General features: G+C 39.9%; 1 protein-coding gene across 1 annotated transcript in view; it reads right to left on the reverse strand.

The window, feature by feature from the left end:
• The window catches only part of LOC132989589 (neural cell adhesion molecule L1.1-like), a 75763-nt gene that overhangs the window by 19423 nt on the left and 33840 nt on the right, over positions 1–22500 (reverse strand). Inside the window, 3 exon segments of the mRNA XM_061057289.1 lie at positions 1–27; positions 470–640; positions 1181–1303. The exon segment at positions 1–27 is cut by the window's left edge and continues 88 nt beyond it. Coding sequence (XP_060913272.1) covers positions 1–27; positions 470–640; positions 1181–1303 — 321 coding nt within the window.

A 22500-nucleotide genomic window follows, 5' to 3' on the forward strand; every position in this document is an offset into this window, starting at 1 on the left:
GTTTTCTGTCGTGCACCACGTCGTTACCTGCAGACACGGAGAGAAGTCGACGCATATCAGCGTGAACTATGAACTTGAAATTGTGTAAATTGTGTCCTGTTATTACATTTTATAAAACAAAGTCATTTTATAATTTGTCTCTGTCCAAAAGAAAAATGTGTGTGTGTGTGTGTGTGTGTGTGTGTGTGTGTGTGTCTGTGTGTGTGTGTCTGTGTGTGTGTGTGTGTGTGTGTGTGTGTGTGTGTGTGTGTGTGTGTGTCTGTGTGTGTGTGTCTCTGTGTGTGTGTCTCTGTGTGTGTGTGTGTCTCTGTGTGTGTGTCTCTGTGTGTGTGTGTGTGTGTCTCTGTGTGTGTGTCTGTGTGTGTGTCTGTGTGTGTGTGTGTGTGTGTGTGTGTGTGTGTGTGTGTGTGTGTGTCTGTGTGTGTGTGTGTGTGTGTGTGTGTGTGTGTGTGTGTGTGTATACACTCACTGGGCAGGACAGTGAGGGCGACGCGGGTCTCGGGGAGAATGGTCCTGGCTGCAGCGTACTGGGCGTTGCAGATGTAGTCGTCCCGTCTGTCGCTCCTCACCACGTTGGAAAAGTACAAGTTCCCATCCAGGCCGAGAATCACTCTGTCGCTCTGCTTTATGTGCACCATCCCTGAAACAAACACGAGGCGGGAACATTAAGGTGAGCAGGACAGAGAGACGACCTCCTACTCCTTTTACTTTTTTTTTCTTTTAGTTTTTTAAGGGGGACGCAAACGAGGGACGCAAACGCAGCGGCGCCGACTCTTTCTAATGCTCAAAACAAAACTGACAACCGAAAAGGCCCAGTCCCATCAAACGGGCAGTGAGTGACAGAGAACGAGAGAGAGAGAGAGAGAGGGCAGAGGGGACAAGAAAAGTAAAAAAAAAAAAATTAGAAGTATAAAGCGCCGGCTGAGAGTACTGCATTCATTAGTGTGAGTGGAAACGCTCTGCAATGCAGCGCAGCGATTCAAATCCCTCCGACTGAGCCCGTCAGGTGGAGTGAAGGATGCAAACACAATCCGACAAAGCTGCTCAGATGTTCAGAGTCACACAGAGGAGCAGAGACTCAGACAGACTGGGTGACTAATAAGAGACAGCGCGTCCATCTGTCTATCACACTGAACAGCAGCTAATAAACTGGACAGAAAACACAGAGAAACAGACTCACACTGGTCCATCCAGTGGATGTGCGGGGGAGTGGAGCTCTGCGGAGGGTTACAGGCCATGACGATGCTCTCTCCCTCGTACGCTTTCTGTCGGATGTAATGTTGTTTCTGCAGAACCGGTTGAGCTGGAACACAGAGACACAGATTATTACATCGGGAAATGAATCAGCATTTTTTATTTACAAAACCGGGACATTGTCCACGCTCACTTCCACCTCCTTCCTCTGATGAGACGAGCTTTAAAAGCTGGGGCCTTATTTTCATATCTTTCTATGTCTGAATGATTTATGAGGTTCCGATAGTTTTGTTATTGTTTCTTCTGGCAGAATAAAACACTTTCAATAATTAAATAACTGCAGCTCCAGAGTATGTCCGCACATTTTTATCTCTTTGTAAAAAACTGTGAACAAGACGTTCTGTTCTTTTCTGAATAATTAAAGCGGGAGGATGAGTTTTTAAAACCTGTGCTGGGAGTTTAAAGAAAATAAACACTGTGAGTTTAAGATTACAGCAAATTTTATGTAACTGTCGGTTTTTAAAGGAGCAGTATGTAACTCTGACCCCTAGTGTTTAAAATGGGTACTGCAGTCTAAATTCTAAACATCATAGAGAGCTGTCCCCCCCCCCCCCCCCCCCCCCCCTCCTCTCTAGAGTCCATGCTCTCACAGGTCACCATGTGGTGGACTCTGAAGCTTCAGTGTTTATCCAGCTCTGCATGGGTCTGTAAACCTTTCTGTGTTCTAACCTCTCTCCATTTTTCAAAAGCATCTCCAATATTGATCCTAGTTTGAGCACGTTTCTGCTCGTGGAGCTTATTAGAAACATGCAGAGGCTTTTTAGGTCGGGTACAATCACTTCTATCTGAACCACTTCTCTTGCCCGCTTCCATCGCTGCAACACCTGTTGACCTGATAACTGCTCTCATATCTGACAAACTGAGGGGCGTCCAAAATGGCCGTGTGGGGGCGTGTCTTAAAAGCGCCTACCTTCTCTGGTCCAAACAAATCCAGAGCATTCAGGAGCAGAATCTAAAGTTAGAAGGAGGACATACTGACTGCTGCATTGTTGTCAGAGAAGCCAGCACTTCAACATGTTTCCTTAATGATCAGATAGTAAGATACCTTTATCATCTACCTCTCTACACATCTCACTGATTGGACCTTAAATGTCTTATGAAACAAGAGATTCTGGTCTACCACTGCATCAACTCGTTAGTTAGCCTGTGTCCTTGTGTTGACTTATTATCTTACAGTGGATAGAGGTGGAAAAAGGGAATGAGAGAGTTGACGTGTGTCATAACGGCCAGCTTACTCCCTGACGTCCCGTTGGTTTCTACAGTTCAAGTTCACACGTTTACAGTTTTTGGTGGCTTTGGAAAGAGTGATGTAACGGCTGTTTGTGATTAAAACACGAGGTTCATACTTCAACAGAAGTGTTAATCGCTTCAGGTATTTTTTTCTGTGATGTTGTCGGATACTTGGAATGAAAATCTAAACCTGTCGGTGACAAAACAGGGAACTTATACTCAAACACATACTGCCATAAATCCAGATTTAAAAGACCTGAATTCTCCTTCATAGCATGGATTACTTTCTGCTCATAACACCAACACTGCTGCCTGTAATCTCTGATGCGTTTGCAGTATTTCCTGCCACGGCTGTGTTCAGTAAACGATGCAGTAAGCTGCTGCAGTGAGTCAGTAAACTTCCCTTTTTGTGCTTCAGTTTTATTTTTTTTTGCCAGCTGAGGTTGTTACTGTACCATCGAGCTTACTTTATAGTTTTTATCTTTTCTGTACGCGGGTTGGTTTCACATTGTGTGCAGGATTCATCACTTCACAGACGTGTAAGACAACTGAGCCGAGGAAGGGGGGGGGGGGGGGGGGTGGGGGGGTGCAGCGTGTCCTCATACGACCGTAATGAGAGCCGTAAACTCGTAGTTGATTTCTGAACTGTAAACGTTCTCGTGCTTTAACCAGGTTTTTCCTGGAGGTGATGATCATAAGTGTAACTGGATGATCCAGCTGTGGATCAGTGATACAGTCGGTCGTCTCTCGTCAGGGGTTCGATCCCCAGCTCCTGCAGCCACACGTCCGATGTGTCCTCGACAAGACACTAACCAAGGTGCTCCCGCTGCTTTGTCGGCGGCGTGTGAATGTGTATGAATGGATGAGGTAATAGCAAGTGGCAACATCCGGTGTTGAAAAAATGAAGCCGATGAGGAAGTGCAAACTCCTGCAGTTCCTCCAGTGTCCACTAGAGGCTGGCTGCAGAAGCCTCGGTGGTCACATACACACCCATTCAAAAGGACAAAATGCTTCAACAAAAAACGTTGTTTGGAGAGATTAAAGTGAGGAAATCACACTGAAAATAGTAGGCTATTTTAAAAGCTGCCCTCGTATTATTCATCTTTATATAATGCCTCTAACCCAGTGCATGTGTGTGTGTGTGTGTGTGTGTGTGTGTGTGTTCATCGGAGGCTGAGCACAGTCAGGTGAAACTTCACAGCCTCATGAACCCTCCCGGCAAAAAACGACGTCACGGCCCTGTCTCCAGGAAATGGTTGCCGGGGTAACAAGAGATGAGAGAGCAGAACAGGTGGCCCCAGTCGCCCTCACTGAGTCACTGAAGTGTGCATGTGTGTGTGTGTGTGTGTGTGTGTGTGTGTGTGTGTGTGTGTTTGGGGGGAGGAGTAGAGATAAAACAGAAAGAGGAGCGAGGTGTGTACTGTGCATCCTTCATAACATTTCATTCATGTGATTATGAGTGAGCATGTGTGTGAAGATCAAACATGCTGGTTTACAGTATCCTGTCCTGTGTGTGTGTGTGTGTGTGTGTGTGTGTGTGTGTGTGTGTGTGTGGGTGTGTGTGTGTGTGTGTGTGTGTGTGTGTGGGTGTGTGTGTGTGTGTGTGTGTGTGTGTGTGTGGGTGTGTGTGTGTGTGTGGGTGTCTGTGTGTGTGTGGGTGTCTGTGTGTGTGTGTGTGTGTGTGTGTGTGGGTGTGTGTGTGTGTGTGTGTGTGGGTGTCTGTGTGTGTGTGTGTGTGTGTGGGTGTGTGTGTGTGTGTGTGTGTGTGTGTGTGTGTGTGTGTGTGTGTCTGTGTGTGTGTGTGTGTGTGTGTGTGTGTGTGTCTGTGTCTGTGTGTGTGTGTGTGTGTGTGTGTGTGTCTGTGCTCTTACTTAAGTCGAAATTGGGGACTTTGACCAGCACACACACCAGTTGTTTGGGGACGCCGTTCCCTTTGGGGACCAAAACCACCGTCCCCAATTAGATTTCTATTCTATTGTATTCAGCACGCCCCAAAATGTGTTTTTTTCTTAAAATCTCCGAAGTCCCTAAAAGTGACTTATTTCAGACTTTCTGTGTGTGTGTGTGCCCCCCACTCCACCCCCCCACCCAATCTGTGTATCCCTCTTCATCGCCCCCTAGTGGATGTGTGTGTAATTGTCTAGGACCCCATAGGCGGTCTGCATTTTGCCTGATAATAAAGATAGATCGATAGATAGAGAAGCAAGTCATGAGCTATAGGTAGCCTGTATTTTGCCTGATAATAAAGATAGATAGATAGATAGAGAAGCAAGTCATGAGTTATAGGTAGCCTGCATTTTGCCTGATAATAAAGATAGATAGATAGATAGATAGATAGAGCAGCAAGTCATGAGCTATAGGTAGCCTGCATTTTGCCTGATAATAAAGATAGATAGATAGAGAAGCAAGTCATGAGCTATAGGTAGCCTGCATTTTGCCTGATAATAAAGATAGATAGAGAAGCAAGTCATGAGCTATAGGTAGCCTGCATTTTGCCTGATAATAAAGATAGATAGATAGATAGATAGATAGATAGAGAAGCAAGTTATGAGCTATAGGTAGCCTGCATTTTGCCTGATAATAAAGATAAATAGATAGATAGATAGATAGAGAAGCAAGTCAAGAGCTATAGGTAGCCTGCAGTTTGCCTGATAATAAAGATAGATAGATAGATAGATAGATAGATAGATAGATAGAGAAGCAAGTCAAGAACTTTAGGTAGCCTGCATTTAGCCTGATAATAAATATAGATAGATAGATAGATATAGACGCAAGTTATGAGCTATAGGTAGCCTGCATTCTGCCTGATAATAAAGATAGATAGATAGATAGATAGATAGATAGATAGATAGATATAGAAGCAAGTTATGAGCTATAGGTAGCCTGCATTTTGCCTGATAATAAAGATATATACATTTATGATATATATATATATATATATATATATATATATATATAGTTATAGTATAATTATAATGGATATTATATAATATATTTGTTTTATTTTGAGTTGTATTACCATGCCTGCATTTCCAAATAATTATATAAATTATGGCCATTTCAGCCCCTTTGTGTCATAGTTTGTACACAACAAAAGTTTACAGTTTTCTACCTCCTGATATCATATTCTTGCATCACATATTTTAAAAATCACAATTTGTATGTATATAATAGGGATACAGGGAAAATCCCTCCTTGGGTTGGCTGTATAAAGAAGGCTATATCCTCATACATAGGTTTTCATGTCAGAAAGGACATTTTGACAACAGTATACCAGTCACTTGTCAAAACAGTTCTCACATTCAACATGGCATCCTGGTACCACTTCCTCACAGTGAAAAACAAGAAAAAAGCAATATAACTAGCACTACAATAGCATGTATGTAACCTTTGCTCATGTTCAGTGTAATTGTGGAGCTACTTTTTACACTGTAAATTAGGAAATTCCTAATCCTTTCACACTTCTGTGTAGCCAATGTTAGCATAATTAGCTAAGTAAATGTACATTCCTATGCATTGCAAGGTATTGGTAGCATGTGGCTACCATTACCATGGTCAGCCTACTTCTCCAAACCCTACTAAGCATTGCAGCTGGTATGCATAAATGGCATTGACAGTAAATCATTCATAAATCGCAGTTAGTTAGTTAGTTGTGTTTTTAAAGGTGCTCACATGGACCAATAGTATTTTATAGAATGGTTTGTTATAGCTTTAACAAAAAATGTATGTGAAGCAAAAGAGACTAATTCAATTGACCTCTGTGTTTAAAATTAAGCCAATTGCTTTGATCACTGTCATAATAACTACACTAGATGTACATGAATAGATGCAAATGGTATATGTTTCTTTATATGGCAGATGCAGTTCTCAAGCTTGAAATATGTTTTAGTAATTATATAAGGTACAATGGCTTGTGTTGACTGTTCTGCTGTTGCAGACAGGGTGTCTCTAGAGAGATGTTGCCACTAAGCTACGTTAGATATCACGGCCACTCCAGATAACTTTAGCTGCAGACTAGCATAATCTCAGCAACTGCTGCAGAGTTTGTCCCTGTCCGGCAGCGTGGGAAGGCTCACGAGGGCAAGCTCTGGTTGTGTTGCTCCATAAGCAGTCACCCCATCCGACTACAAACCGGTTTTCAACCTTGCTAACTCTGTTGTTAGTCCTGTTGGCCCACCGCCCACGAGCCTCCTCCAACACTGCAGACAGGGTTAAACAACGTGGAGTGATACTGAAATGTGTAAAGGAATTAGATGTCATTACCATGATATACAGGTATTATAGCACGGCTAACAACCAATCAGATTGCTTGGTATGAGCTATCCACTTTATAATGTTAAATGAAAACCTGTTAATATTCATAGCCTATCTGAGAGAGACAGCAGCTGTACTGACATCCAGAGTGATTATCTATGTGTACTTATCCATCTGCATCAGTAGCGTCTTTGTGTAATTGGACATCGACATTGGAGCTGTCTGTGCTTCTTTGTTAGAGTTAACAGGCCAACTGTCAGCCATTAGTCCACCACCAACATCAAAACACAACACAGAGACTGTTGGCTGTTACCACTATCAGATATATACTGTAAGGAGATTCAACAGGTGTATTATAAACTGTGTATTGATAGTTGAGAAGATCGACACAACAGCAGCTTATACAGTTGCATCATAGAGAGCATCTTGACCAGCTGCATCACTGTGTGGTATGGCGAACAGCATCGACATGGACCACAAATGCTTGCAGAGAGTGGTAAAAACTGCTGAGAGGATTGTCAGGGTGCCCCTACCATCTCTGCAGGACATCATCATCAAAGACTCCACCAAACCGCAACACAAGCTTTTCACACGTATGCCCTCTGACAGAAGGTACAAAAGATGCAGGACCTCTAGGCTGAGGGACAGTTTTTATCCTCAGGCCATCAGACTGATCCATAGATCTAATCCACTACCCCTGCCTCAACCCTAACCCACCTCACCATACAGGAAGCTTCACTTTGAATACATTACACAATTCCACAAGTACTGCACAATCACAGACAGACTTTGCACAGATATTAGTTGCTGTTACTGTATATTGTATATTGATATTGTATAGTATATATTGTACACAGACTATTGTGTTCTTCTGATACTTTTCTTTAGCTCTCCAAATATCTTAATTTATTTTATTGTCTTTTGAATGGCATTCAGAATGGAAGGCAAAGTAATAATTTTATTGTACAGGGAAACTTGGTTTTAACTGTGCATATGACAATAAATGCTTTGATTCAAATTGGATTGATTCTGAAAATTGTACACAGTATAATTTAAATAGGTAGCCTGTACATACAGTAGGCTATGTGCTATGTGAAAGCAGGTGCAGGTAAAGTCATCATCATCATTTCATCAATGCACATGTGCATGATAGTAACATATGGGATTAGCATCCAGGTCTCCAATGGGGGAATCATCAGTGATCAGTCAGCAAGAGGAAGATCTGTCATTGAGGAGATAGGACTTACAAGAGCACACTTGCTGTTCCCAACCCACTTTTGCCATCACTATGGACACACAAGCAGGTGTACCTATGTAATATACTGTAGGTTAATTGATCAATCCTATAGGGGTGAACTGTTGCCTGTATTATTTATTTATTTATTTATATCTTATAGTCACTGTTGAATATTTATAAACTAAACACAAATTACAAACTCATTCAATAAATTGATCAATCTAAAATCAACTAAAAGAAAGTGGTCATGATAGAAAGATAATTCAACATCTTGTGTTCAACTCCTACAAAGTGAAGTTTTCCCGCGCCGCGAGCCGCCGCCCCGCCCCCCCCTCCCCCTCCCCCTCGCGTGAGCTCTGTGAGCTGCAGACAGACAGCAGGGAGATGAGGAGCGGCCTTTAAGGTAAGCAAACTTGATGTTTCTTTTAAGAGTTTATCAGGTTTTTATGCCATGTGGTTCATCCAGTCATGTTATGACAGTGAACTCACAAAAAATGTGAAACTGATAATTTTCTGTGAAGTTGGTGAAGATAAATTGATATTTATCCACAAAGCTAGCTAACGTTAGCTAACGTGCAACTCGCTAGCTAACGTTAGCTAGCGAGTTGCACTCTGGCTAAGTAAGCTGGGTAGAAAACAAGCTTTAGCAAGTTGTTCTGGTGATGGATAGTCTTATTAAACATCAGAATAACTGAACTGCAGCAAGCCACCATCAAGACTGTCATTTCAAGGTAATATTAGCAGGGTTGCCAACTTTCAGGAATTGCTTGGTGTGAGATTAGTTAGGGAGTGGTAGGATGGGCACTGAAACATGATATTAAACGGTCACCTGGGCTAAATTATTAAAGACAGTAGTATTGATAAGCTCTGACATTACTGGTTCTTTTATCTGTACTTTTTTAATGTTTTGGTGTAATTTCTCTGTGTCAGAGCTCCCCATACTCTTTACTGTAAGTACAATAAACCTTCAGGAGAACAATGCCAGTGCTTTATCAATACACCTGTTCAACGAGCATAAACATGTAAATATGTAGAAAGTGATATTTCAATCTGCTCTGTCCCCAGTCATTTAACTGTTTAGCTTATTGTGCCAGTATCTTAAAATCTGACAAATACTGACTGATGTCTGTGTTCTAAATTCTTTCTAAACTTCACTCAGTATTTTGATGTTAGGAATATGATTTATTATATATAGAGATATATTCTTGTGTGCATAATAAAATAACGAGTGTGTGTGAGAGAAGGGTAAATACCTTGAGCTACACACTGAGGATCACAACAGGTTTCCTCCAGGTAAATCCACTGCATTTGCTACTTAAGAGATTTGATTATGAGGGTAAAAAGCCTGCATTAGTTTGTGACTAAGCTATCAATATAAAATGTATATCCTGGTATAAAGGAAACTAATAAATGTATGTTAGCTTAACTGGGTGGCTCACATATGTTAATTATACATGAAATATTCTGTCAAACAGATGATATGGCTGGCAATGAAGCGATAATGGAGAGATCTGTGAGGAGAAGACGAGTCCGTCCTCAACAGGATGCCGAACAACACATTAAACTGAAAACTGACAAGGCTGGTCTCACAGAGCATTTTATCAACCCATACAAAGGTAAGTTCTTACATTTTGCAAGTCGTGTTTGTGTCAGTTGTACACAGCCTATTAATAATAATAATGTTGAATTACACCAGAGGGAATGACATTCTGCTTGTGATGTTAATGCGCCAAAAAGTACAAAAATAAAAAGATTGTGCACAAGTCCCAAATCTCAAGTCTGAGTCGAGTCTCAAGTCACATTTGTGTGCAACTTAAAGTTATACTCTGTAAGATTTTAATCTATTTAATTGCCTTTTAAGTTACTATCTATCAAAGAGTGAGTTAAAACAATGGTGATTGATCATATGACCCACTAATGAAAGCACTTCTAAGTTTTTCAATATCTGTGTCTGTGGCGACGTTCCCGGGCTAGATGTAAATAGGCCGCCATGTTAGTGACGCTGCTGACAGCGGTTGGTCTGTCGGCCGAGATCGTCACTAACGGTTATGCTGCGTTCACTTGTAAACGGAAATTGGGAACTTCCAACTTCTGAGTCAGGCTTGTAGTAAGGGCAGAAGTGTAATAGGAACATGTGTGTGTGTATGGATTTAAGAGGGTAACATATAGACATAGGGGATGGACTGGAAGTAGAGAGGTGAATGTGTTTCAATAAAGTTTACAAAAGAGAAAAAAAAAAAAAAGTCAACACATATTGACCGTGAACCTGACAAGATGGAGGGCTCTGAAAGAACAGGCTCGCCTGCAATTACATCTTACTGTCAAAGAGGCCGCTAGAAACAATGTATCTCAAATGTTATGGCGTACAAGTTTAAGTGCTACTCAAGTCCAAGTCTGAAACTCAAGTCCCCATCTCTGATAGGGTATTTTTATGTTACACTACTGTTGCACAGCTTTGCCTTAGCTTGCAAAGTATTAGGCTCCAATTTGAAAGATGGTAGACTGTGCTAGTGGATAAAAAATAGTAATTGGTGTTTTTTCTTACTTTAAAGGTCGAGGTGTGCTTGCTGTGGAGGTTTTCAACAAAGGAGATTTTGTGCTTGAATACCGTGGTAAACTTTTCAAACAGGATGGTCTTCTTACGAAGAACTACAATGACACAGAAGCAGTATTCCTGTTTGACTTCAAATGGAAAGGGGGATGTTGGTGGTAAGTTATAATAAATATGCTTTTGTTGGCAGGTGTAATACATTACAATAGTTTTAGGAAATGAGCTTTGAATGGCCTGTTAACCTAAGGATATCCCAATTTCTAACAAACCATGCAAGAGACTCACCACCCCGGTAGTACCCTGTAAATGTATATTGCTGCAAGCTACCTCAATTGTTTGCTCAGCTTTCAAATAAAACGTGCCCTTCTTAACACTGTAGCCAAACAAAGTAGGTAACTTCTACTCTTAACATCAATATTCTTTTCCTTAAGTCTTGATGCATCTGTTGAAGACAAGTCACTGGGAAGGCTTGTGAATGATGACCACATCAAGCCTAACTGTAGGATAAAAGCTATTGATGTTGGTGGGATGCCACATCTTTGCCTGTTTGCCCTAAGAGACATCGCCCCAGGTGAAGAAATAACTTACAATTACGGGGATTCAGACTGGCCTTGGCGCAGACAGGTACAATTTGTTTAATGTTGATAATAGTTGTTTTGGTCATTTTCAGATGAAACTGATCTCATTGTGTCTTGAGATTTGACCTATATCATGATTGTTTTAATTTTTTTCCGGTTTCCTTTTCCAGCAGAAAATGGCACCTGATGTCAGCGAGCAGCTGACACCTGATGTCAGGGACAGACCTCAGGTAGGGGCCAGTTTATAAAATACTACTTAATCTCTTAGAGATTGTAAGGTATTTGTTCTCAGTGTAGTACTCAGTGGGTTTCAGAGTATGTATTATTGTCCAGTGTTTCTCTTATGACAGCCTAAGTAGTAATGTACTGTAAGGACAATGATCTGTGTTTGGAATGTCTCCTAAAGTACTGACAGACTTACATACTGGTGTTTTAACATTATATATAGATGAATGTCCCCAATTAGGTATGAGTACCGTGTGTGTGTGTGTGTTTAGAACGACCCCAAAAGTACTGACAGACTTACATACTGGTGTTTTAACATTATACATAGATGAATGTCCCAATTAGGTATGAGTACCGTGTGTGTGTGTGTTTAGAACGACCCCAAAAGTACTGACAGACTTACATACTGGTGTTTTAACATTATACATAGATGAATGTCCCCAATTAGGTATGAGTAGCGTGTGTGTGTGTGAGTTTAGAACGACCCCAAAAGTACTGATAGACTGACAGACTGGTGTCTTAACATTATACATAGATGAATGTAACATTTTTTTTTTCCTTTTCCAGCAGCAATTGGCACCTGATGTTAGCCAGCCGATTGTCGAAGAAAGTGACAGACCTCAGGTAGGGGCCAGTTTATAAAATGCTACTTAAAGACCTGTTGAGCAAGAATTTCTTTATTGAAATAGCAGAAAATTCTCCAAAAATGGTCCTACTCATTCATTCCTGTGTGACAGTGTGTGTGTCCACAGAGAGCCTGCCTTCCGCCTGTATTTTCTTATTTCTTAGTGTTGGGGGTGTATGCCTGCCACCTAAACCACTGCTGAATCCTTTTATATTAGTATGTATTATTGTCCAGTGTTTCTCTTATGACAGCCTAAGTAGTAATGTACTGTAAGGACAATGATCTGTGTTTGGAATGTCTCCTAAAGTACTGACAGACTTACATACTGGTGTTTTAACATTATACATAGATGAATGTCCCCAATTAGGTATGAGTAGCGTGTGTGTGTGTTTAGAACGACCCCAAAAGTACTGACAGACTGACATACTGGTGTTTTAACATTATACATAGATGAATGTCCCAATTAGGTATGAGTACCGTGTGTGTGTGTGTTTAGAACGACCCCAAAAGTACTGACGGACTGACAGACTGGTGTCTTAACATTATACATAGATGAATGTCCCCAATTAGGTATGAGTAGCGTGTGTGTGTGTGTTTAGAACGACCCCAAAAGTACTGACAGACTTACATGCTGGTGTTTTAACATTATACATAGATGAATGTCCCCAATTGGGTATGAGTAGCTTGTGTGTGTGTGTGTTTAGAACGACCCCAAAAGTACTGACAGACTTACATACTGGTGTTTTAACATTATACATAGATGAATGTCCCCAATTGGGTATGAGTAGCTTGTGTGTGTGTGAGTTTGAACGACCCCAAAAGTAATAATTTAATAATAATAATAACAATAATAATAATTATTATTATTATTATTATTGTCATTATTATTATCTTTATTTATAGAGCACTCTTCTTAATCCATATGACAAAGTGCTTCATAAAGGCATCAAAATAAAATTCATAAAATCATCAAGTTTTAAAAGAAAACATATAGAAAACAATTTAGTGTCTAAAACCCAATACATATCAAGAAAATAAAAAACTGTTCAAATGAAATTAAAACTCAAATATAATCAGGAAAGGCTATCTGATAAAAGTATTATTTATTTTGCTGCACTTTGTAACATTTAACATGTAACATTTAGAAGAGTGCTCTATAAATACAGATTATTATAGTAGTAATAATAATAATTATTATATTACTTTTGGGCCCTGTTTTCTTTGTTTTTCCAAATTCCTTGCTGAATCAGAGATTACCTTTAAGTCCCTTCTTAAAACATACTTTCCTGATTTTACTTGAGTTTTAATTTCCTTTGAACTGTCTTTTATTTTTTGATATGTATTGTTTTTTACACACTAGATTTTCTATATGTTTTCTTTTAAAACTTGATGATTTTATGACTTTTATGTTGATGCCTTTATGAAGCACTTTGTGACATGGATTTAGAAAAGTGCTCCTTATGTAAAGATTATTATTATTATTATTACTATATTATTACTTTTGGGGTCGTTCCAAACACACACACACGCTACTCATGCCTAAATGGGGTCACGCAGAACCTTTATCTCAATATGTGTTGAGATTTGAGCTGTATCAAGGTTGATCATATATTTATTTTATCCGGTTTCCTTTTCCAGCAGAAAATGGCACCTGATGTCAGCGAGCAACTGACACCTGATGTCAGGGACAAACCTCTGGTAGGTGGTCACAGGGGTCAACACACTAGTCTCTGAAGTCTGCAGTTCAGTGTGCCCTCCCGTTTAATCTGAAAAACACTTTGGGGAAAAAAACCCCACTAGGTTTTGTCTCACTATGACGACATTAACACGATATCATTTTGTACGATCAATTTAGCCAACCCTTGCTTTATGAACACCACAATTCTTCAGCATTAACGGTTGGTGTTAGCATGTAGCTAATGTTTGCTTTTCACTAGGATAACAATTGCATGACATCAGTTGGTGTTATAACATTTAACAAAAATCATGTGGGCCGCACACACAATTTCAATTCCTTTTTTTCTTTTAGCTGTCATCTAGTCCTGTGGATGCATCTCAGGTGTATGATGAGATCAACATAAACAGCAGCAATCCAGCTGCACATACAGTAAGAGCCCAATTTCATCTTTAAATGTAATCACTATTGCTCATTTTTGGCTGTGAAGTGTTATAATTTGTAGTTGTATTCACAAACTGTCTTTGAAACAATCAGTTCTTTATTTAATTGCTGTCACTACAGACTCGAATGGCCAAATATAGACAGCACCATGAGGAATGCTTCAATCGTCACAAAATTGCAGAGGAGGAGCGAAATGCTAAAGAAAGACAGCATACAATGAATTTGTTAAAGCGTGCACAACTGGATATGCTTGTGAGTAATATACTTGAACATCTTGCAGAAATTACTCTCTGTGCCCAACCTCTTTTCGTTCATTACTAGGAGCTTGATTGCGTGATTGTGTTTTTTTATTACTTGTTATTCAATGCAGCACAGTCAAAGCTGGGTTCTTCAACTGACGGCCAGTGGGGCGGATACGGCCCTTAATAATTTTTTTTACTTGTCCTCTGATTAATTCCCATGGACCCAGAGAAAAACTTTTGGCCTATTATATTTCATCTGTATGCACTATTGGACTTTTACTGCAAATGTCCATTTGTCCTGAAATGTTGTTATCTTGCTAACTTTTAGAAGTTAGTAAGGCAATGATGAGTAGTCTACATTTCTATTCCAAATGACCATTGGTCTTATTTTGTTTTGTTGTTGTGCTGGAGTCAACTATCTTGTTTCCTTTCATCACTTTCTCAGCTTTTGACATGCCTTTCTTTCTTTTCCTCCCTTAGCTAACTTCGCAATCCCCATTGCATGATGATATTCAGGTATGTCTACAACTTCAAATGGGCAAGTTTTAAAAGGGAAGCTACTGTGAAACTCCATGATCATTGACATGCTCTCTGTACATCAAGCAGTGATAGGGCAATTATTTGGCATGTTTTTTAAATGCCAATTGAATTTGAATTTTGCACATAATAAGTTGGATTCGTCTTTTTAGTCACTAGCCTCATCAGATACCTCGTCCCTGGATGAATCAACGATAACCAGTGATCCGTTGGAAGATGGAGAGCCAGCAACACAGGTAACACTGCATTGCTTGCTGCATTTGAACAATAGCCCATTATTTACTTCTCAATTGTACAAGTATATTCAGTGTGGATAATATCACTATTATCATTTGGCATCATTAAATAAACCATCATTAATCCAGTAATTTTCATGATGCTCTTCAAAAATACACCTCATATAGTTTGTTAATTTACCAATTTATTATCCCTGAAAAAGAGTGAAGGTTGATCACTCCTTGATCATTATAGGGAGTGGAATTTGTCATAAATCCCATCCTCAAAACATCAGTATCATTTTACATCATTTTCAATCATACCAGTGTTTATTATTTATTATTATTATTTATTATGTTAATTAATGTAAGGTCAAAAATGCATGTGAATGAAATTCTTTTGCTGAGTAATTTGTACTTAATGGAATGCTTTTATCTTTTTGTCCTTTTTTCTTTTTTAAGACAACAGCTCCTCTTACGTGTGCTACATCGTCAGATGGTCAAAGATCTTGGAATTGTTCAGTGGATGACTCAAAAAGGACATCCTCAAGACAAAGACAGGTATTTTCCTACAGTCTAATAACAGTCGTGTACATTTTTATGTATATATAAAGCTATTATTATGTGGCTTTTCATTAAATAAATGTTGATAAATGTAGCCTTTATATGTCATATCCCGAAGCTAAAAGAGATAATGTTCCTGTAATAAAAGTCCAATGCATCAACACAGTACATGACACTCAGTATAGTAAAGGATGACCTATGTTACTAAACAGAATCTTTTTTCTTTTTTTCCAAGGCCACTTCATATATGGAAACATCCCTTGATGAATCCGATCTCACAGACTATAGTGATCGTGGCTATGTCCCAGACTCTGAAGCAGGAAGTTCCTCTGATGAAGACACACCACTGTATCCAGTTGCGAAAAAGCCCCTGCCATCTCTGCGACATCCCATTTTATCTCTATCAAAACAAGATATTGATTCAGGAAGCCCAGAAAAAAGAGACACTGCAGTCAGCCCTAAGAAGAGGAACTTGATCACTCAAAGGAAGAGAAAGATCTCATCCCCCAGTCCACTAAAGAGCAACTCAAACACTCCTGAGAAAAGCAGAATCCAACAAATTTGTGACTCAATTAGAGTATTGCCTCCCTCAAATTCTGAAACTCGTCGAGTGTACAACAAGAGGAACTACTGTCTCTTTTGCCTCCATCCCAGATCAAATATTTCACAACACCTGGAAGCTGTACATGGGGATGAAGCAGAGGTTGCCCTAGCATTTCAGCATCCAAAGAATTCAAAAGAGAGACACAAAAAGTTGAACATTCTTAGAAAACGTGGAAACTTTGCCCACAACGCCAATGTTATGAGGGAGGGAGCTGGAGAGCTCCAGGCCTGCTACAGACCACGAGAGTGTAGACGTGCCTCTGAATTTATTCATTGTTTTCATTGTCAAGGACTTTATGCCAAGAAAACATTGTGTAAGCACGTGAAAATCTGCCCAGCGAAGAAAGAAACTAGTGATGAATCCAGCAGTGGGAAGAGGCGAGTTCGATCCAAATGTGCCCTTAAAACTGCCATTTTGCATGAGATTAGTGAGGGCTTGAAGAATGTGATTTCCTCCATGACCTATGATGAGGTCACTCAGCTGATTCAAAATGACAAACTTCTCTTGCAGTTTGGACAACACCTGTTTGAGCTAAATGGGTCAAGAAAGAACAGACATGACTACATAAGGCAAAGACTTAGAGAACTTGGGCGACTATTACTTGTGGCTAAGAAGAATACTCCCATCCGGAAGGCAGAGGAACTCATCTATCCTGCAAACTTCAATCATGTGATATCTGCAGTGAAAGAGTTGGCTGGGTACAATGCAGAGAACAACACATTCTGCACACCTTCCTTAGCCCTCAAAATTGGTAACAGCCTGGGTATAATCTGTGAGCTTGTAGAGAGTGATAATTTGTCCACAGTTGACAGAGACTGGAGCATCAAACAATTCAGATGGAAGGGATTGATTACCAGAGGAGCAACAACATCTCTGAGAGAGTCAAAGTGGAATGCACCACAGATTATACCTCTCACTGAAGATGTCAAACTTTTGGACTCTCACATGGAGAATGTTAGAGTTGTTGCTAAAAGAATGCTGAGACTGTGTCCCTCTGCAAAGAACTATGCAACACTTGCCAAAGTGACACTTGCTCAGCTGATCATTTTCAACAGAAGAAGAGAAGGAGAGGTGTCAAGAATGGAGTTGGTCACTTTCAAAGCAAGGAGAAAGTCAGAACTCAATGAGGACATGGCCCTATGTCTTACCCCACTTGAGAACAAGATGTGTGATTTCTTCACCAGAGTAGAAATCAGGGGGAAACGAGGAAGAGGAGTCCCTGTGCTCCTAAAACCATCAATGGTGTCAGCTATGGAGCTTCTAGCTGACACTCGTGAGCAGTGTGGAGTCTCCAAAGACAACATCTACATGTTTGCTAGACCAGGAGCATCATCAGCTTACAGAGGGGGAGAATGCATCCAAACGTTTGCAAGGGAGAGTGGTGCCAAACATCCCGAGGTCTTAACCTCAACAAGGCTCCGGAAGCACATAGCAACGATGTCTCAAATTCTTAATCTTCAAGAAAATGAAGCAGACCAACTTGCTGACTTTCTGGGTCATGACATTCGTGTGCACAGGCAGTATTACCGCCTTCCGCAGGGAACACTTCAGCTCGCCAAAATGAGCAAAATGCTTTTGGCAGTGGAGAAGGGGACTCTATCACAGTATAAAGGTCAAACCCTCGATGACATTGAGATTGATCCCGAAGGTATGGATACATGTGTGTATCTTAGTGTATATTAGTATAATATATTTAGCTCCGATGCTGGGGCAACCCATGGTTATTGCCTCATGAGAAATGCATCATCAGTACTCTTTAACAGTAAGGTAATGTTTATGCTGTATTTGGTAATTGAAGTCTAGAAATTAAGAACCATATCAATCTGTTTCAAATTGGAAGAATGCAAATGTAGTCTATCAGGTCAAATATGGATTATTTTCTCCTTAGATGTTGCGTACATGTATGTTCAGTTGATGTATAACATTACACTATACCAAATTATTTTGATTTAATGTGCAACTGCAATAATGTGGGCAATACATTCAGAATTGACTTTTGGTTTTTCATCTTAAGGCTACAACTGCTGAGGCTATGCCATATTTTTTTTTAAATATTCTCTTACATTTTCTCCTCAGAAAAAGTTGATTCCACACAAGATCAGGACACGTCAAGTGATGAGGATGAGTCTGTTGAGTCGACCACTGAGGCAACAGGCGAAGACGGCCAGGAGCCACCAGAGACTACACCTTTACTTCCGACCACTGCTACCAGTTCCACTCCTCCCAGTGCTCTTCTCAATCAAGGTTTGTTTTCGCTTGGGTTAGATCTTTTTTTAACGGAAGAAAGTTATTATCTGCAATATAAACCTAACCTAATAAACCTGGTCTTACAGCTGAATACTGAGCCCTTCAAGTAATTTTGCAGCCAAACCATCCCAGCCACTCTGGCACTGTGGATAAGGTTTTGAATTGTGGTAAAAATAAAGGCACATATTCAGAGCTTCCTTTTTCGACTTAGGCTATTTAATGATAAATGGCCATACTAAAAACATATTAATCACTAATAACTGATCAGTAATATGTAGGAATGGGTATTGAGAAACAGCGCCGCTGCTCCCCAAACTCACACTCTCTACTTTAAGCAGCCAGAGTCGGGGACAAGCGAGGGACCCTCCATACATCTAACACGCCCAGACATTACCACTGTTTACCATGCTTCGCTGCCGGTCTTGCTACCTACCTTTAACATAAATGTGTCTGTCCACTGCACTAACAGACAACTTGTCTGTCCGTGAGCTGTCAGTGTAGTTAGCATCAGTTTTAAGAACTTCTAATTTATGTTTCTAAATAATCCCATTCATCAGTGGATAGCAGAAGTCCCCAAGTCCAACCCATTCTCCATCGCAAGATGAGGGAAAATGACACCAGCCAAAACAGAAAGCAATGTAGCAATTGCTCATCTCTCATACAGGAAATTCAGGAAACAATTTAACTTATTTCTGAAAAAGTTTTAATAAAATAATTGTACCAAATTATGGAGAGTAGTATCAATATAAATATCGATAAGTTATCGGTGTCGATAAGTATTACTGATATTGGTATCAATAAAATCCTAACGATACTCCTACCTACTAATATGACAGATTAGGATTAATAGGATTAATTATTTGTCCTTACATAGTGACAGCAATGTGTCCAGTGATAGCCTAAAGAAGGGCATTATGGCAGAATCTGCACTGCAGTCTCTGTTGAGCAGCGTTATGTTACGATCAAAGGCTGAACTTCATATTCACATTAGAACATGCTCTCCTTACTAAACATAGCTTAAAGTGCATGCAGATAATAACATTTAATGACTCTTGTCCCTAATGGGAAAGTTAGGCACTCACAGGTGACTTTTATCAGTTTGTGTATTTGTGTACAGCTGAATATCTCAAAAGTGACATTAAAATGATTTGTCCTCAATCTAAAGGTTAAAATTCTGTTAAAAAGTTGTTTGATACTAAAATCTCTGATTAAAAAGTGTTTACAAATGCAGTTAACAAGTGAGTTTGGAGAAGAATCTTAAGTTTAAGTAGTAACACTGTAACACTTTGAAAAGTGCTTTAAACGTTACGTATTGTAACTCCAGATTCTATGAATAAAGGCGTAACCCTCTAAGAGCTATTGGTCGATATCGTGAAGATTTTTCTTTCTGTTCATGTCTATACAGTATATGACATCGTCAGGACCTGAGCTCTGCTCCCAAAAAGGCAGTACTTTCTTTGGCTAATGTCGGTGGAGCAGGGAGCCTGCTTTTTTTTTTTCTTTTAAACAAATTTAACTGTGATGCCTATTTGGGATTGTGTTTAAATAATTAAAAACCTTTGTAGCGACATCTAGCAGTCATGGTCTTCCATTATTGATCAGTTTACCTTGGTGTTGTCCTTGCACTTTGAACAGTAGTACTAAAAGAAAGCAGAGGTTGTGAATGCTGTTTTGGATGGACTGCAAAAAATGCTTTTAGTAATGAGATATTGACAACACCTCTATCTTTTCTTCACAGACAACAGCGGTAACTCCAAACGTAAGTGGGAAGACAGTGAGGTACACGCAGTTGAAAGACACATGATGCGCTTCATCCACACATGCAAGGTACCTCCAAAGATCGACTGCATTCGGTGTATCAATGCAGAACCCTATGCGCTCAAAGACCGAAACTGGACTGGAGTGAAAAATTATGTCAGAAATCGGATCACTGCCTTAAAGAGAAAGGCTTGTTCTCAGGACTCACGATAGCTATTTGTTGAAGTATACCTGTGTGAAGTATATCTGTTATCTTATTTTAGATTAAATTTAGTTAAATTTGTTTGTGCCCAAAGCCCTTCTTTCTTTTTATGTAGCCAAAGTTCTTGGTTGTAGTTTGGAGCACAACCTGCTATTATCATGTTGCTAGCGAGACCAAGAAATTTTTCTCTGAACATTCTCTAGTCAAGTATGTTAACTGACTGCTGTCCAGATGTATTCATTTGAAAGCTAGCCAAGTTTGTGGCGACCTGTAATTTTCAAGGACATTCCATTTGAGCTGTGTGGCACTTGTACATGATATCCATGCATTATGTTACTAAAACACAAGTTAACAGCAAACGCAAGTCTGTTTGGTGCATTATTATTTCATGCAGATTTTCATTGTGGTGCTACTATGACATATTCAGTCTACCTCTTAATCTGCATTATTCCATGGTCTGGGTGAGTACTCTTTTCTGATTGGCCGACAGGTGTGTGTTAATTAAGCAATAGCTCACGACAGGCCGTGGTATCAACATTAAAGAGCACAGCTGTCAAAGCCTGCACCTCCCCAGAAATGTAACTACAAGTCACGGAGATGCTTGGTGGCATCACATTTCCGGCTGCTCCTTCTTCTCCACTACAGCTTAAAGCCACTGGAACCTTGACTTATAGTAAAAAAAAAGCATATATGACTGTTTGGTTGTAAAAGGGACTAGAATTATTCCTTGTCATGACAACTGTAAGCTTTCGCTTTATAACCTTTTGATTTTGAGTGCCAAACTTTAACCAAAAAATTGCAAATGCTTTTATTTTATATTGTTGGCAAATGACCATGGTATAAGCAGGATGATCAACTTGTAGTTGTGCGTTAAATGGTTTTAAGGCACGACGTGAAAGCGAAGAAACACCTGACGTGAAGTGGATTGCTGTGCAAACCACACTACTCGTTGATTATCCCTTACTTAAAATCCAGCATTTCCTGTAGAAACTTGTAGAAAACCAACTGTTGTCGGTGGGCACACCTGAGTGGGCATACCTACATAAGACATGTAGGTATGGGAAGGATTAGCCAGTAGTTAAGCCATCATCCTTCTCTTTGCCAGAGGCTCCCGAGAGTTACAGCTGACTCCCTGAACAGATCTGCGATGTACTGATACTGTAGTGTGATTGTTATTGATGATGTCTTATATCAATATATATAATAACGGGGCACAAGATAACAGATTTCTGAATTTCAATTTTGCAAGAATTTAAACCACAAATATGAACACAGGAGATGACTTTATGTAAAGTTATACATTTATTAATAAAGTAAAGCACACTCAATAGTCAGGTAATATAAGTGAATATAGTATATACAAGAGGTATACCTGTGGTTGAATTATGATGAATCAGTGACAACAGGAAGAAATTATCATGTGAACATACAATACTGATAATTAAAACAATATCTCGTGCAAACTGCAGTGCAATTACAGGAGTTCCATAATGGAAGACATGAACCATCAACAATGACAATAAAGGGGTGACAGTATAACTATCTGGAAAACTGACATAGATGAAAATTGAATAAAGAAATAGTCAATGGCTATACACTGTACAGCTATAGGGAGCTGTAATTAAGTGTGTGATATGTTGTGTACCATGTAGTACATTTATGCGTGATGCATGAATGATGCCCAGCAGACAATGATTATACGTACATCACCTGTAGCGTTCCAGAGGGAGATGAAGCATGCTGAGGCCGGGAGTCTGTAGGCAGTCCTGGCTCAATGAGTTACAGGTGGTTGGATATCTGACGTATGTTGAGAGTTGAGCTCAGCGGGCCTCAACAGGGTGAAATGTAGGCTGCAGCACAGTGAGCTAGACAAAGTTGTCAGTCTCTCAAGGCGAATGTATACCTACTCTGGAGGTTCAGATTCTTCAGGTAAACTCAGCAGGGTAGCTCAATAGTGGTGTTGTAGTAGGCAGGAGAAATGAACATTATGCAGGTTTTGGCATTAGCTCTGAAGCTAGTACTAACACGCTGCATCCCTTGCATGGTAGTGCTGTCATT

This window comes from Labrus mixtus, chromosome 15 (genome assembly GCF_963584025.1).
Source record: "Labrus mixtus chromosome 15, fLabMix1.1, whole genome shotgun sequence".
NCBI classification, from domain to species: Eukaryota; Metazoa; Chordata; class Actinopteri; order Labriformes; family Labridae; genus Labrus; species Labrus mixtus.